Source organism: Oenanthe melanoleuca, chromosome 11 (genome assembly GCF_029582105.1).
Source record: "Oenanthe melanoleuca isolate GR-GAL-2019-014 chromosome 11, OMel1.0, whole genome shotgun sequence".
Lineage (NCBI taxonomy): Eukaryota > Metazoa > Chordata > Aves > Passeriformes > Muscicapidae > Oenanthe > Oenanthe melanoleuca.
The window spans coordinates 6,250,199-6,262,577 of NC_079345.1; the positions used below are offsets into that span (position 1 = coordinate 6,250,199).

Here is a 12,379-nt window from a genome sequence, read left to right on the forward strand (position 1 = left end):
ACCCAGATGAGAGATGGATCCCATTGCAGAGCCCACCAATGCACTGAGAGACCCCACACTCTGAGAGGAACAACTTTAATGGGCAGAAGTCTGGTGTGTAGGCATGCTCACTGAACCCCTACATCACCCAAAAATAGACATTCAACAAAATAACAAAAATAGATTATTTCAGCTGCCTGAGGGTGCGGCGGGGGCAGAGTCAATTTGTCTTCCCTGGGGAAGGGCCCTCATGGTGACCAGCAGCAAGGGCTGAAAACTGGGCCTTTCCCACCTATCATCCCTGACCTCAGGATGTGGGAGGGGACATCCAAAGTCACTGGAGACCCTGTCCCTGCCCCTTCCACTTTTTACAGCCCCCACTGCAGTAAGCATCCCTCCCTCCCTCCCTCCTTCCCTCCTGCCCCAAGGGTGCCAAGCCAGTCAGGATGGAGTGGGTGGGAAAACTGGGGAGGGGGCCAGCCCTGCTGTGGGTCCCTGGGCTCCTCGTGGCACTATGGGGCAAGTGCAGTAGCAAAGCAGATGGTGTGGTCCTTCTTGTGGCCGTCCTCGCCGTGGGGAGCTCTGGCATGGCACGGCCACCATGGAGCTCAGCTGCTGCTGGGCTGCAGCTTGGCACTGTCAGAGCTGCTCTGAGAGTCAGGGGACTTCCTCGCCTGCAGCACCATGGTCCAGTACCAGAGGAAGATGAGGAAACCTGGCAGAGGGGAGAGGAACCGTGGGTGAGCCCCTTTGAGGGACAAACAGCAGCTGAGAGAGCCACCCAGCCTGCCAGAGCATCCCCACCCACCAGCACCCCTGAAAATCCTGGTGCCCTTTAGAGGAGCCCAGAGTCACAGGCTCACCTTGGAGGGAGTTGATGATGGTGAAGATGTAGAGGGAGACAAGGCAGAACACCCCAGAGGTGAAGGAGAAGAAGATGAGTGCCCAGGGGATGCCCAGCAGGATGCTCAGCCCCAGGAGGGCCAGGACGTGCTTGAGCTTGTGACCTTTCTTGTTCTGCCGGAGGATCTCCCGTACCATGGCCCCCAGCATGACTGAGTTGAACAGGAACACCAGGCTGAAGAAACCCAGGTTCACGATGTTATGGATCAGGGGGCTGGTGATCCAGCATCTGGAGGGAGGAGAAAGGGCAGAGGGTTACACTGTGCCCTCCCCAGGCTCACCAGGAGGGCTGGGGAAGCACAGGAGTGTGGTGCCAGCCCAGCACCAGGGAGGGGGCACAAAACCCCAGAGAAGCCCCAGGATATGGTGAAGGTTAATCCAGCTGACTTCACCTACAACCAGAGAGCAGGTAACCAGATGCCAGGACTTACATGGTGGCGTTGGTGGACCTGCCATCAATGGATTCATAGATGGGAACGGAGAAGGGGCCGTAGTTGGTCCAGCTGGCCAGGAAGATCAGCATCACGCACAAGAAGGGGAATCCTGGGTGGAAAGAGCAGAGTGAAGTGGCTGCCCTACTCCCTGGCCTTCTGGAAGGACTTGTTGCCCCTTTCTCCCTGCATAGGGCACAACCAACATCCTCCCTCCCAAAGGGAAACCAAGGATGGAACACACAACATGACCTCCAGCTGGGGAGAGGGTAGTGCTGTGCTGACCCCAGCTGAGACCTCCCAGGGATGTGGAGCTTTAGGCCATAAAAGATCATAAAATCTTCCTGCCATGACCTCCAGCCCAGAGCATGGCAGAGAAGCATGGGAGCTTCCTGCATCCAGCCCATCTCTCTGGGCTCTCCTGGATGTTTCTTTCAGAAAGAAAGGATCCTATTACTATTTAAAGATCCGTGGTGGCTCTCACAGTTCTCCACTGCTGGGTGATCCCCCAGGATGATCCACCCTTGCTTTAGATCCAACCTCTGCTCTCAGCCTTCGAGCCTTCTTCTCCACCAAGGCTCTTGACAGAGAGAGCTCCACCAAGCTGCTGCCCCACAGCTGTGTCTCCATCCCCATCCAGGCATAGGATCAGTGGGACAGACCTCCCTGAGTGCCCCTCCCACCCATGTCTGCCTCCCCCATGCTCACCCCAGCCCACCAGGCACAGCTTGAGGAGGAGGTGGTCATGGTAGGCGTTGAAGACTTCGATCACCAGCCGGTAGAGGTTGTAGCCCTCAATGCCCATCCAGGTGAGGCAGCTCAGGAGGGAGAAGTGCAGAAACAACCCCCCAGCTCTGCAGATGGCCTCGCTGCTGGCAGCCAGGTGCTCAGAGATGAGGAAGGTGATGTCCAGGAGGAAGATGGCGACCAGCAGGTTCATGTGGATGTGCATGCTCGTGATCTGGTCTCGCTGTTTGCTCCTGGAGAATCAGAGGGGAGCAGAACTCAGCACCGTGCCTGGCCAGCACCAACAGTGCCCACAGCACCCCTCAGCCATGCATGGAGCTACTTGCCCCAGCAGAAGAGCAAGGAGACTCTTTGGTAGTTCCAGGGACTGAGAGACCAACCCCACAGGTGGGATCACCCATCCCACGTGCAAATCCAGCCCCCTCAGCTGAGCCTGCACTGAAGATGCTCAGGGGGCTGAAGCACTTTTCCTATGGAGACAGGATGAGTGAGCTGGGGTTGTGCAGCCTGGAAAAGGCTCCAGGGAGACCTTCAAGCACCTTCCAGTGCCTAAAGAGAGCTAGAAAGAGACTCTGAGTAAGTGCATGGAGTGACAGGACAAGGGGGAAAAGCTTCAATCTGAGGGCAGGTTTGTATCAGATATTCAGAAGAAATTCTTCCCTGTGGTGAGAGGGTGTGAGGCCCTGGCACAGGTTGCCAAGAGAATTTGTGGATGTGGATGCCCCATCCCTGGAATTGTTCAAGGCCAGGTTGGATGGAGCTCTGAGAAACCTGGTGTAATGGAAGGTGTCCCTGTCCATGGGATGGGGTTTGGAAATGAATAATCTTTCAGCCTCTTCCAACCCAAACCATTCTATATTTTTATGATTCTATGATTTCAGGTCTGAATCATTCACTTAGGATCAGTGACATGACTCAGGAAAAGACACTCATGCTCTCCTCCAGGTCCTTGAAAAGATCTTTGCAGACTACTGTCTGCTGCATCCATTACAACCAAGATTTTCCAAAATCATTGAGAAGAGCTGGTGTTTCTGAGCCCCCTGCAGGTGACCTGACCAAGAGAGTGGATCCTGGACAGGGGAACTCAGTTTTCTCCAAACAAGGCTCCTTCAAGATGCTTCTATCCAGGCCACCAACTGCTTGGAGAGCTTGTGCCCACCCAGGTGTTGATGGCAAGGGACAGGACACAGACAGGGAGAAGGGAGTGAACCATCAGACTGTACCTGAAGTAGAGGAAGAAAATGGTGCAAATGGATGCCAAAGCTGAGATCAGGCAGCCAACATAGGTTATGATACTCAGGTAATTCCTGTGCACAGTGGTGATCTCTGGAGAGGATACCTGAGGAAGAGGAGGAATGGGAGATGGTGAGGAAGAGCACCACAGGGTGTTATGTGAGGGATCTGAGGGAAGGTGCTACCCACCATGAGCACAGCAAAGTAGGTGAGGTGGTTGCACCTGCACTCTGTCTGGCTGCTCCCTGTCACTGTTGTACACCCATAGCTGTCCCAGCTCCCAGAACTGGCTGTGAAAGAGAAAGGGAGAGGATCTGGTGAGAAGTAGGAACATCTGCCATGGGCAAGGTGTCCATGGAAAGAGGGAGAACTAGAGTGTGGGGTCCCAGTTTGTCCCAGGCCAAGCACACATACTCAAATAGCTCCCTCAGCACAAGATCCCATCCCTAGGGAAGGGGAAAGCTCTTAGATTAGCTATGCAGGGAAAAAACTGACATCAGCCCTGCGGGAATGGCTTATGGAGATGGAGTGAGGGAGGGAGGTGCAGAGCAACCTTCACCCTGCTGGTGGGGCTGTGGCACCTTGGGAAGAGGAACTGACTTCAGCCCAAGGGCAGGGGCACTCACCAGAGCTGTCCTCCTGCCAGAAGACACACAGTGGGGTCACGTTCCTCTGCAATGACAAAACCACAGGCCCTGGTCAGGATGCAGCTCTGGGTCTGTTGCCTGCCCAGCACTTCTGATAGGGGACAACACAGGGCAGGAGACAAGATGGTCTCATGAGACAAACTACAGCTTAAACCAGACTTCCCTATGGTGGGAGTGGGCTCCAGGCAGAGACCACTCTGCTAACAACAGATGGAGCAGATACCTCCTTCTAGATCCTCTTTTCCAAACCAAGGGCTCAGCTTTGAGCAGGCACCTGACAGAGCCATGAATGAGCCAAGGGCCTGCCAGCACAGGGTGTACCCCAGCCCTGGTGACAGTGCTGGGTGTGACACATTTGCCATGAGGTGTCTCCTGGAGAGGGGAAGGCAGGGCCACCACCAGTGCCCACAGCCAAGCTGTGATTGTGACACAGCAGACCTGCACAGGCAGGCCATGGCCATGGAGCTGTGCACTTTCACCACACCTAAGCTGGCAGGGCCTGAGCCCTCCTTCCCCCATTCCTGGTGGGATCAGGCTCTCTGAGGCCGTTCCCACCTACCGGCAGCTGCTGGTGGAAGAAGGTGAGGACCACTGGGTCGGAGAGGTTGGCCACCACCGTGTCCACCAGCGAGATGCTGACCACCTTGTCCCCCAGGACGTGGCTGCTGTTTTCATCCTGTAGGAGAAGAGGAGGCAGTGGCAGTGTGGGAAGGGAGAGCTGCCAGGTGAAGCAGAGGAGAGTGCCCAGGAAGAATGTCCCATGACTTCAGCTGCCAAACTTTTAGCTCATCTTTGAAGCATCTTCTCCCAGTGAGCACCAGCTGGTCTGGTGGCACCCCAGCACCATGGGACACCCCAGCATGCCATTCACCTGGGCATTACCTGGAACATGGTCTGCCTGCTGATGTCCATGAGGAGCACCCTGTGCTCCACCACCTCCTCCCTCTCCTTCCCCATCATGAACAGGCTGCTTGGCAGGTCCACCGTGAATCCCTGGACCTCTCCACTCTCCTGCAAAGAAAGACTCATCAGGAAGGAGGCTGAGAGAGAGCATGACAGGCCAGGAGCACTAGGGCAGGTTTCCAGGACCCACCTCTGTCTGGGAAGCAAAGGTCAGGTGCTGAGGAGCCCGGCTGGGCTGCACCCTCAGGACAGTGGCGTGCACCGTGGCCTCCCCAAAGGTCTGGTTCTGCCCCTCCAGCTCCACCTTGGCCAGCATCCTCTGCAGCTCCCCCAGTTTGCTGTGGGGAAGGGGCACAGTGAGGATGCAGTGGGGGTGCACTGGCAGCAGCAGGGGTGGGGCAGGCTGGGACTCACCGCCGGAGCCTCTGCTGCTCCGTGGCTCCCGGGGCTGCTGCCAGGGGCTGGGCAATGAGCTGCTCCAAGGAGCTGAGCTGCTGCTCCACATCCTGCTCCCAGACAGGCATGCTCTCTGGAGAGGCTGGTGGAAAGGAAATGCCATGAAATGCATGGGCAGAATTGGCTTCCTCATGCCCCAAACGAACTGGCAGAGCCCTGGTGGGAGCAGAAAGCTGAAGGCTTCAAGGTGACCCCCAGCCAGGAAAGCTGATAGTGATCCCAACCCACAGGGCTTTCCTGCCACCCAGAGCTCAGCTCCCACTGAGGCCATGGGGACCTCATGGTGGAGACTGGACCCTGAGAAACCACTGGAAAGACCTCAGCTTTCCAGGATTTTAGGCAGCATTTTGAAAATCTCCACCTTTAGAGATGCTGGGTACCAGGCCTGTCTTTGGGCTACTTCAAGAAAACCTACATCCCCTTCAATCACTCTTCAGCTATCTTCATATCACCAGGCTAAACCAAACACTGGGAAACAACCAGTGCTCTGATGATGACTGGTGAACAGGCTGGGGATAAAACAACCCTTTAATTTCCTTAAAATAACATGAAATTGCATTTACCAGGGAAGAAGTATTCTGCTTTAGCATCCAGGGAGGTGTTCTTCCCGCCCTTTATGACATAGGACACATTGAAGATGTAGGCTGTGGTTCTCTCAGTCTCCTGGCTCTCCTGTCCCCAGGGGATGCTGCTGGATGGGTCCCCACCCAGGGGGATGCTCTGCTTCCCATACACCAGCCTCAGGGTCCTGTTGGACTCAAACCAGTAGATGCAGAAGCGGTACCTGCCCAAGGTGGGGGGCAGGCTGTACTTGTAGTAAGAGTTTCTCCTGTTTGGCAAGAAGGGCCTCTTTATGAAGAGTGCCTGGGCCGTGTTCTCGATGGAGATGGTGGCAGGGCCGTCCTGGTAGATGACAGAGCTCTCCTGGGTCTGGTTCCGGTCCCCGCAGAAGCGGAAATCCTCCTGCCTGTGGCCAGCTCCCAGCCCTGCACGGCACACAGAGACCAGCTGGACAGCAGACACTGCAGACACTGCAGACACTGCAGACACTGCAGCAGCTGTCACGGGTGGCAGGCCAGCTCTCCACACAGCTCTCCCAGCCCTGTCCCTCAGGCTGTGTGACACCAGCCACGTCCCAGGGTCACAGCCACGCTGCCAGGACCTGCCAGGGCCCCTCCTGTCTTTCAGGGACACCCTCCCCCAGTGTCACATCAGCAGACACTGAAAGAGGAGCTCTCCATTCCCAGAAGGGATGGATGGAGACCATCTCCTTTCCCTGGAAAAGACACAGACCCACCCATCTCTCTGCCCAAGAGACCCACCAGAGTCGCATCATCCTGTGAAATGTTTTACTTCTGGGGAAGCCTTCATCTCATGCTGCCCCCCAGCCTATGTTTGGGGCTGCCAGTTACTCCCAGCAGCCCAAACCCAGCTCACCAGCCCAAAGCAGGACAGTCTACCTTGGAGGGGGGAGAGAAGGAGCAGGAAGAGGACCTTCATCCTGGAGAGCTCTCTGCTTTGGCTTGGCCTTCAAAGAGACAGCAGAGCCTGAAAGGGTACAAAAGGAAGGGGCCACATGAGTATTTGAGTATCCCCCACGCCATGAGAACAGGGATGGAGAGCAAAGGCTGTGCAGGTGGGACACCAGCCATGTCACAGCCAGCTCCCTGTTGCCTCTGCATCCAGGAGGAGCCAGGAACACTGGGCATCCAAGCTGGTTATGGGCTGGAAGGACGGCAGAGGCTGGAAGCCTCTGAGTTCTTAGCATGGAGAGGGTGCCCCCACTCCAGCACAGGCTCCAATCACCAAAGAACTCACACAGGAGGGGTCCCCCTTCCGCTCCCAGCTCCACATCTCAGTTAACACCCTGACTTGTTATCACAAATGATAGGAACAGAAGGAAACTGTGGTTTCCTAATTCACCAGCCCTAATATTATTTTCTCAGATGCTTTCAGCTCCTGCAGATTAGCTGAGGAGCTGGGCACCTTGCAAACCACTCCATCGTTTCAGTCTGCAGAAACAGGCTCTCCCAGGCACATCCTGGCAGTGCCAGCACAGCAGCCATGGCCCAAATCTGCTGCTGACAACCCGCTGGGCCACAGCCCCTTTGCCCATCCCTTCATCTGGCACTCTGCCCCACCACCCTTTGTCTTTGCAGGAGGCTTCTGTGACCTACACCAGGCCAGCACTGAGCAGCCTCAAGTGCTGCTACACCCCTGCGCTCACCCAGCCACAGCCTTCACACCCAGAGCCTTTTCTGCCTGCCTCAGGCCACCAACTGCAGCTCCAGCTCTGCTGACATGCACCAAGTGTCACGTCCTCCTCCTCCTCGCCCTGCTGTCACTTCACCCATGGGACACAACTGCCAGGGTGTGGTGACAGCAGAACCCCCACAGGGTGGGACAGCACTGGGGGCTGTCGGAGCAGCTGGCCCAGCCCAACACTGGACAATGCCCAAAGTGCAGCCAGCACCACTTGCCACTGCTGCACCCCACTCTGCACTGCTCTCAAACACCCCCCAAAACCCACCAAGCAGTCAAGTCCTGTTTTATTACTGATAGAACACAGTTACTGCTGTGAGCAGGTGCTGGGGCACCAACCGGCATCACCTGCAGAGGTTTACGAGCTCTCCCAGATGCTCAAGGGTCACCAGATGCTTACAAACTCATTAGCAGATTTCTCCCAGCAGCACAGGCTTTGTCTGGAAGTTTCTCTAGCCAGCACAGATGTACAGCCCACTCCCCATCTATTTTTTCTTGTGGCAATTTATTACCTGAAGAAGTGGGCTCCGGGTTGTTAATTAACCTGCTGGCGTGGCTGTAACTAAGTGACACTAAAGAGGTCTCCCAGGGTGAGCAGGGAGGGTACGGCACAGGCATGACTTGGCAGGGTAAATGGATTTGGACAGGGCCACACACTTAGAAATCACTCATATATACACAAAAAACTCGGACCTGGGGTGGCAAAATGCTGTTGGTGATGGGAAACACCTGGATCGCTTCAAAGCAATGTGAATGCCAACCATGTCGAGGCAGCACAGAGCTGGCACGCCAATAAAGCATCGCCTCTGGATGGGGAATGCTGAATCCTAATGAGGCTTCAGCCCATCCCATTATGCTGGTGTCTTTAAGGTTTTCCTGGGATGGTTGGAGGAGAGGATCAGCCCCTTTCACCGTTACTCAGCTGGGACCAGAAATCCCTGTGGGAAGGAGGGTGGGGAGCCGGTATTTCCCCTCCCAGCCCTGCACGGTCCCTCTCGCCCTGACGCTGATTGCCGTTTCCTGAGGTGAACAATAGCAAGAGAAAATCCCCTGAAAATGGTTTCACAGTGACAAACCACGGCTTCCATCCACGCTGGCAAAAAGCACAGCAAAGGTAGCAGGATGTGCCCAGTTCTCATCAGGGCTGAGTCCTGCCTCGTCATCTTCCCATACGCAGATGGTAGTGGGGAAAAATTCCTGGCTTGGCCTCAAAATCAACCAAATTATGTACAAAGAGGTGGCAGACACTCTTGGACACAGCTTGGAGCTCCCTTACCAGCAGAGAGGGAGCCTTATTCCTGGGCACTGGTTCCTATCCTCCCATCACCATTAACATATGGTCTTGGAAAGAAAGGCCAAAGCATTACATTGAGGTCTCTGAACCCTAGGTGAATGGAGGGGAAAAAAAGACTAAAAACCCCACAAACAAAAAGCTCAGTGTTTACTACCTTACTGCTTTCTGGGTGACTTGGCAGCAGGTATTTATGCTCTTGGAGGTGGCATGTGGTTTTGGATATTACTTTTTTTTCCCAAGAAGGGAAGATGCTCTGATGACTCAAATAAACACCGGAAACAGGGAGATCCAGGGGCTTTTATCTGTTTTCCTTCCAGGTCCGTTAGGAAAGTGACGCTGTGTTCCTCGAGATGTTAATGAGTCTGAAGCTCGTCACCACAGTGGGTTACTCAGGCAGAGACTCAGCAACGTGATGAGGAAACTGTGGTACTGAGAGGCAAGCCAGGACAGGCTCCCAGAGATGCAAAACAGCTTTGCACAGCCAGCCACTCACCGTAGGGACCAAAGACAGTGTGCCCTGGGTCTGGAGCTGTCCAAGGATGCGAGGACCCCAGCAGGGCTCTCTTACAAAGGGATGCCCCAGTGTCAGTATCTGAGTGCTTCACAAAGTGCCCTTGTCCTTGGCCAGTGGTGCGTGTCCACAGGGGCCAGCCCCACGTTATTCATGGCATTGGCACATGATTCCCAACATTGGCACATGATTCCCAACATTGGCTTGTGGTTCCCGACACTGGCTTGTGGTTCCCAACATTGGCACGTGATTCCCGGCACAGTGGGCGGCCAGGGCCAGCTGGGTGCATTTGATAATGCCCAAGGAGCCGAGGGGCAGCTGCACTGTGCCAAGCTGTGCCACAGGGTGCCTCAGCTTTTCCTGGGCCATGGCACTGCACAGAACACCCAGCACCTTCAAGATGAGTCTTGCCAAGAGGATGAAACCAGATCTGGTAGTGGTTCCCACGGGAGCGGCACAGCTCCCTGCCAGATCTGTTCTTTGCCAGCTGCTGGCAGCCGTCCCTTCCACAAAGGCGTGGGGAGCACCAGGGGGAGGCTGGCACTGGCGGGTGCCTGGGGCTCCTGAGACAGCATTTGCTTAGAGATGGGCCTTGACATTCAAATCTTTTTTTTAAAATTTCCATTTCCTAAAAAACACCACAAACAGAAACATCACGGTGAACTAACCCAGCACTTCCTCCAGCGCCACGGCAACACGGCACCTGGCTGTGTGGCACACGAAGCCTTGTGGCTTCAGCAGCAGCCACACGCACTCTGCAAAGGAACAGCCACACCGGCACTAGACCGAGGCTGACGTGACACAGTGACAAAGTAACGCAAGGACACCTCTGGCCATCGAGGGTACAGACAGCTGTCCCTGCCATGCACTCCCACCACACAGTCTTCTTAGAGAGCAGCCACATTTCCCCTCCTGCACATCTCCCTTCCAAACCACTCCCTTGGGTTTCAAATGGCTCCCAAAACACGCTGTCCACCCCCAGGACTTATCCCCCTTCACATGGGCAAGTTCCTCACTGCCTGCCTGTGCTGCAGGTGCCAGGGAAGGGAGGGGCAGAGCAGTGCAAAGTAGCTCAGGACCACCCCAGATCAGGCTCCCGGGTATTTGGCACAGAGAGCAAGGTGCTGGAGCTCAGTGAGGGCAAAGTTTGCAGCACCCAAGGAGCCAGGTAAGAGACTGTGGGCCTCCCAGATTCCTGCCAAACCCCAGCTGTCGGGTGAGCTGATGGGAAAGGAGCTGGTGAGGCCAAGCGCTCCTGAAAAACAGGCGCCAGCAGGCTGTGCCCAGCTGGTCCCGTGCAGACTTTGGCACGCTGGGAACGGGCCAACCTGCTGTCTGTGAGCCACACTGCTCTGACCCTGCACCCACGGGTGCCACCGCAAGGTGCAGGGATGGCCAATCCCAGGGATCCCCGTCCAGGCAACACACAGTTGCTCGCAAACCTGTTACTCTACGAATAGCAGCCCCCAGACCGCAGGATTAAGAGCTGGACTGCAACCAAGTATGCAGCATTTTCAATCCTTGGCTTAATTCACATGGGAGCTGCAAACCCAGCAAGGGACACGGCAAACCCCACTGTGGCTGCAGTCCCAGGCTCAAAGGATTTGCCCTCCTCCCACCTCCGAAACACTCCTGGCTCCCCGCTGGCGGTGGAGCTTGGGGGCGGGGGCAGGGGGGGTTACTGCAGCCCTCAGACCATGAAATGAGCTTTGGCTCCCTTCCCTCCACGACAGCCATCCAGACTCGCTGCCAGGAGGTTATTCCAGGAGACTTCATTTCTATTCTCCAGCTGGTCTCACTGAGTTTTGCTGATCTCTGTGGAGGGGCAGCAGAGACCACCCCAAGGATCCTACATCCCAGATCCCGCAGCGACATGCCAGGACCGGCAGCAGCAAACTGGGTTGTTGCAGGAGGAATCCCCCCAAAAGGCATTTTAGGGAAGGGAGATCATCCTGTCGAGACATGCCGGTGATCCCACGGGATGCTGCACCCTCCGCCGGGAGGGAGGAAAGGAAGGAATGGAGTGTGCTGGTGCTTCCCATGGAGTGGGGAGCAGTGGCCACACACCGGACCGACAGCCGGGGCTTCGTGGAGCTCAGCTCTGCGGCTGGTCCGGGCAGCTCCGGGGGCTTTGTGGCTGCATGGCCCGGGAATCCAGCCTGGCTCCGGGGCAGGCGAGTGCTCCCATGGAGCAGGGATGAAGGCTGGTTTCACAGATAACTCGCACCACGAGCAGAGTCCCCGGGCGCTGCCCAGCCGGACACATCACACTCACAGCCGAGCCCCGTGGGTGCCGATCATCCCCTCATAGAGACCCCTCCGCTCCATCCATCCAGGCTGCTCCCTGCCCGGAGCCGGGGCGCTGCCCGGTGCCACCATCCGCACGGAGCCCCTGTGTCCCCGGCCCCGCTGGGTGCCCCAGCCCCGGCTGACACCCTCGCTATTCACTCCCCTCCCGCCGCCCTGCCCGTTCCCGGAGCGCCGCAGCATCCCCTCGGCTCCCGGTGCCTCTGCCAGCCCCACGGCGGACTCCGGGGTCCCCGATCCTGCCCCGTCCCCGGCTCAGCCGCGCCATACCTGGGCTCGGGGCGGGCTCGGCTCGGCACCGCCCGGCACCGCCCGGCACCGCCCGGCACCGCCCGGCTCCGCCCGGCTCGGCTCGGCTCCGCACCGCACGGCTCGGTTCGGTTCGGCTCAGCACCGCCGCGCACCTCGCAGCCCGTGCGGCTCAGCGCGGAGCCCCGGGAGCAGCGCCCCGCCCCGTCCCCCCGGCGGGCGGTGACTCAGCGGGGCGGTACCGGGACTGCTCGCCCGGCACCGACCCCTCCGAGACCCCCGCGAACTCTGCGGGAGCCGCGGGGTCACCGCCGGCGCTCACGGCACCTGCCCGGTTGGGCTTGGCCCGGCCCGGTTCGGTTCAGCTCGGCTCGGCACTGCACGGCGCGGCTCAGCACCTCGCAGCCCGGCTGGGCTCAGGGCGCTATCCCGGGACCAGCAGACCCTCCCCATCCCC

General features: G+C 57.4%; 1 protein-coding gene across 1 annotated transcript; it reads right to left on the reverse strand.

The window, feature by feature from the left end:
• Nucleotides 1–58: 58 nt before the first annotated feature.
• On the reverse strand, nt 59–12,101 carry LOC130257776 (adhesion G-protein coupled receptor G1-like). The gene is made up of 14 exons (XM_056500623.1): nt 11,944–12,101; nt 6,760–6,847; nt 5,863–6,285; nt 5,258–5,381; nt 5,034–5,181; nt 4,823–4,951; nt 4,500–4,616; nt 3,920–3,965; nt 3,483–3,583; nt 3,284–3,399; nt 2,022–2,293; nt 1,314–1,425; nt 843–1,111; nt 59–694 (listed from the first exon to the last, which is right to left on the reverse strand). The coding sequence occupies exons 2-14, from the start codon at nt 6,797–6,799 to the stop codon at nt 588–590; spliced, it is 2,004 nt and encodes a 667-aa protein (XP_056356598.1). The 5' UTR covers nt 6,800–6,847; nt 11,944–12,101; the 3' UTR covers nt 59–587.
• Between the last annotated feature and the right edge of the window lie 278 nt (nt 12,102–12,379).

Bases quoted from the DNA above. Each gene is read 5' to 3' on its own strand.
- LOC130257776 (XM_056500623.1), bottom strand. From the start codon at position 6,799: ATGAAGGTCCTCTTCCTGCTCCTTCTCTCCCCCCTCCAAG. The intron at 4,952-5,033 runs GTGGGTCCTGGA...CTTTCTTTGCAG, and splicing joins CCTTTGCTTCCCAGACAGAG to GAGAGTGGAGAGGTCCAGGG. The intron at 695-842 runs GTGAGCCTGTGA...CCCCTCTGCCAG, and splicing joins CATCATCAACTCCCTCCAAG to GTTTCCTCATCTTCCTCTGG.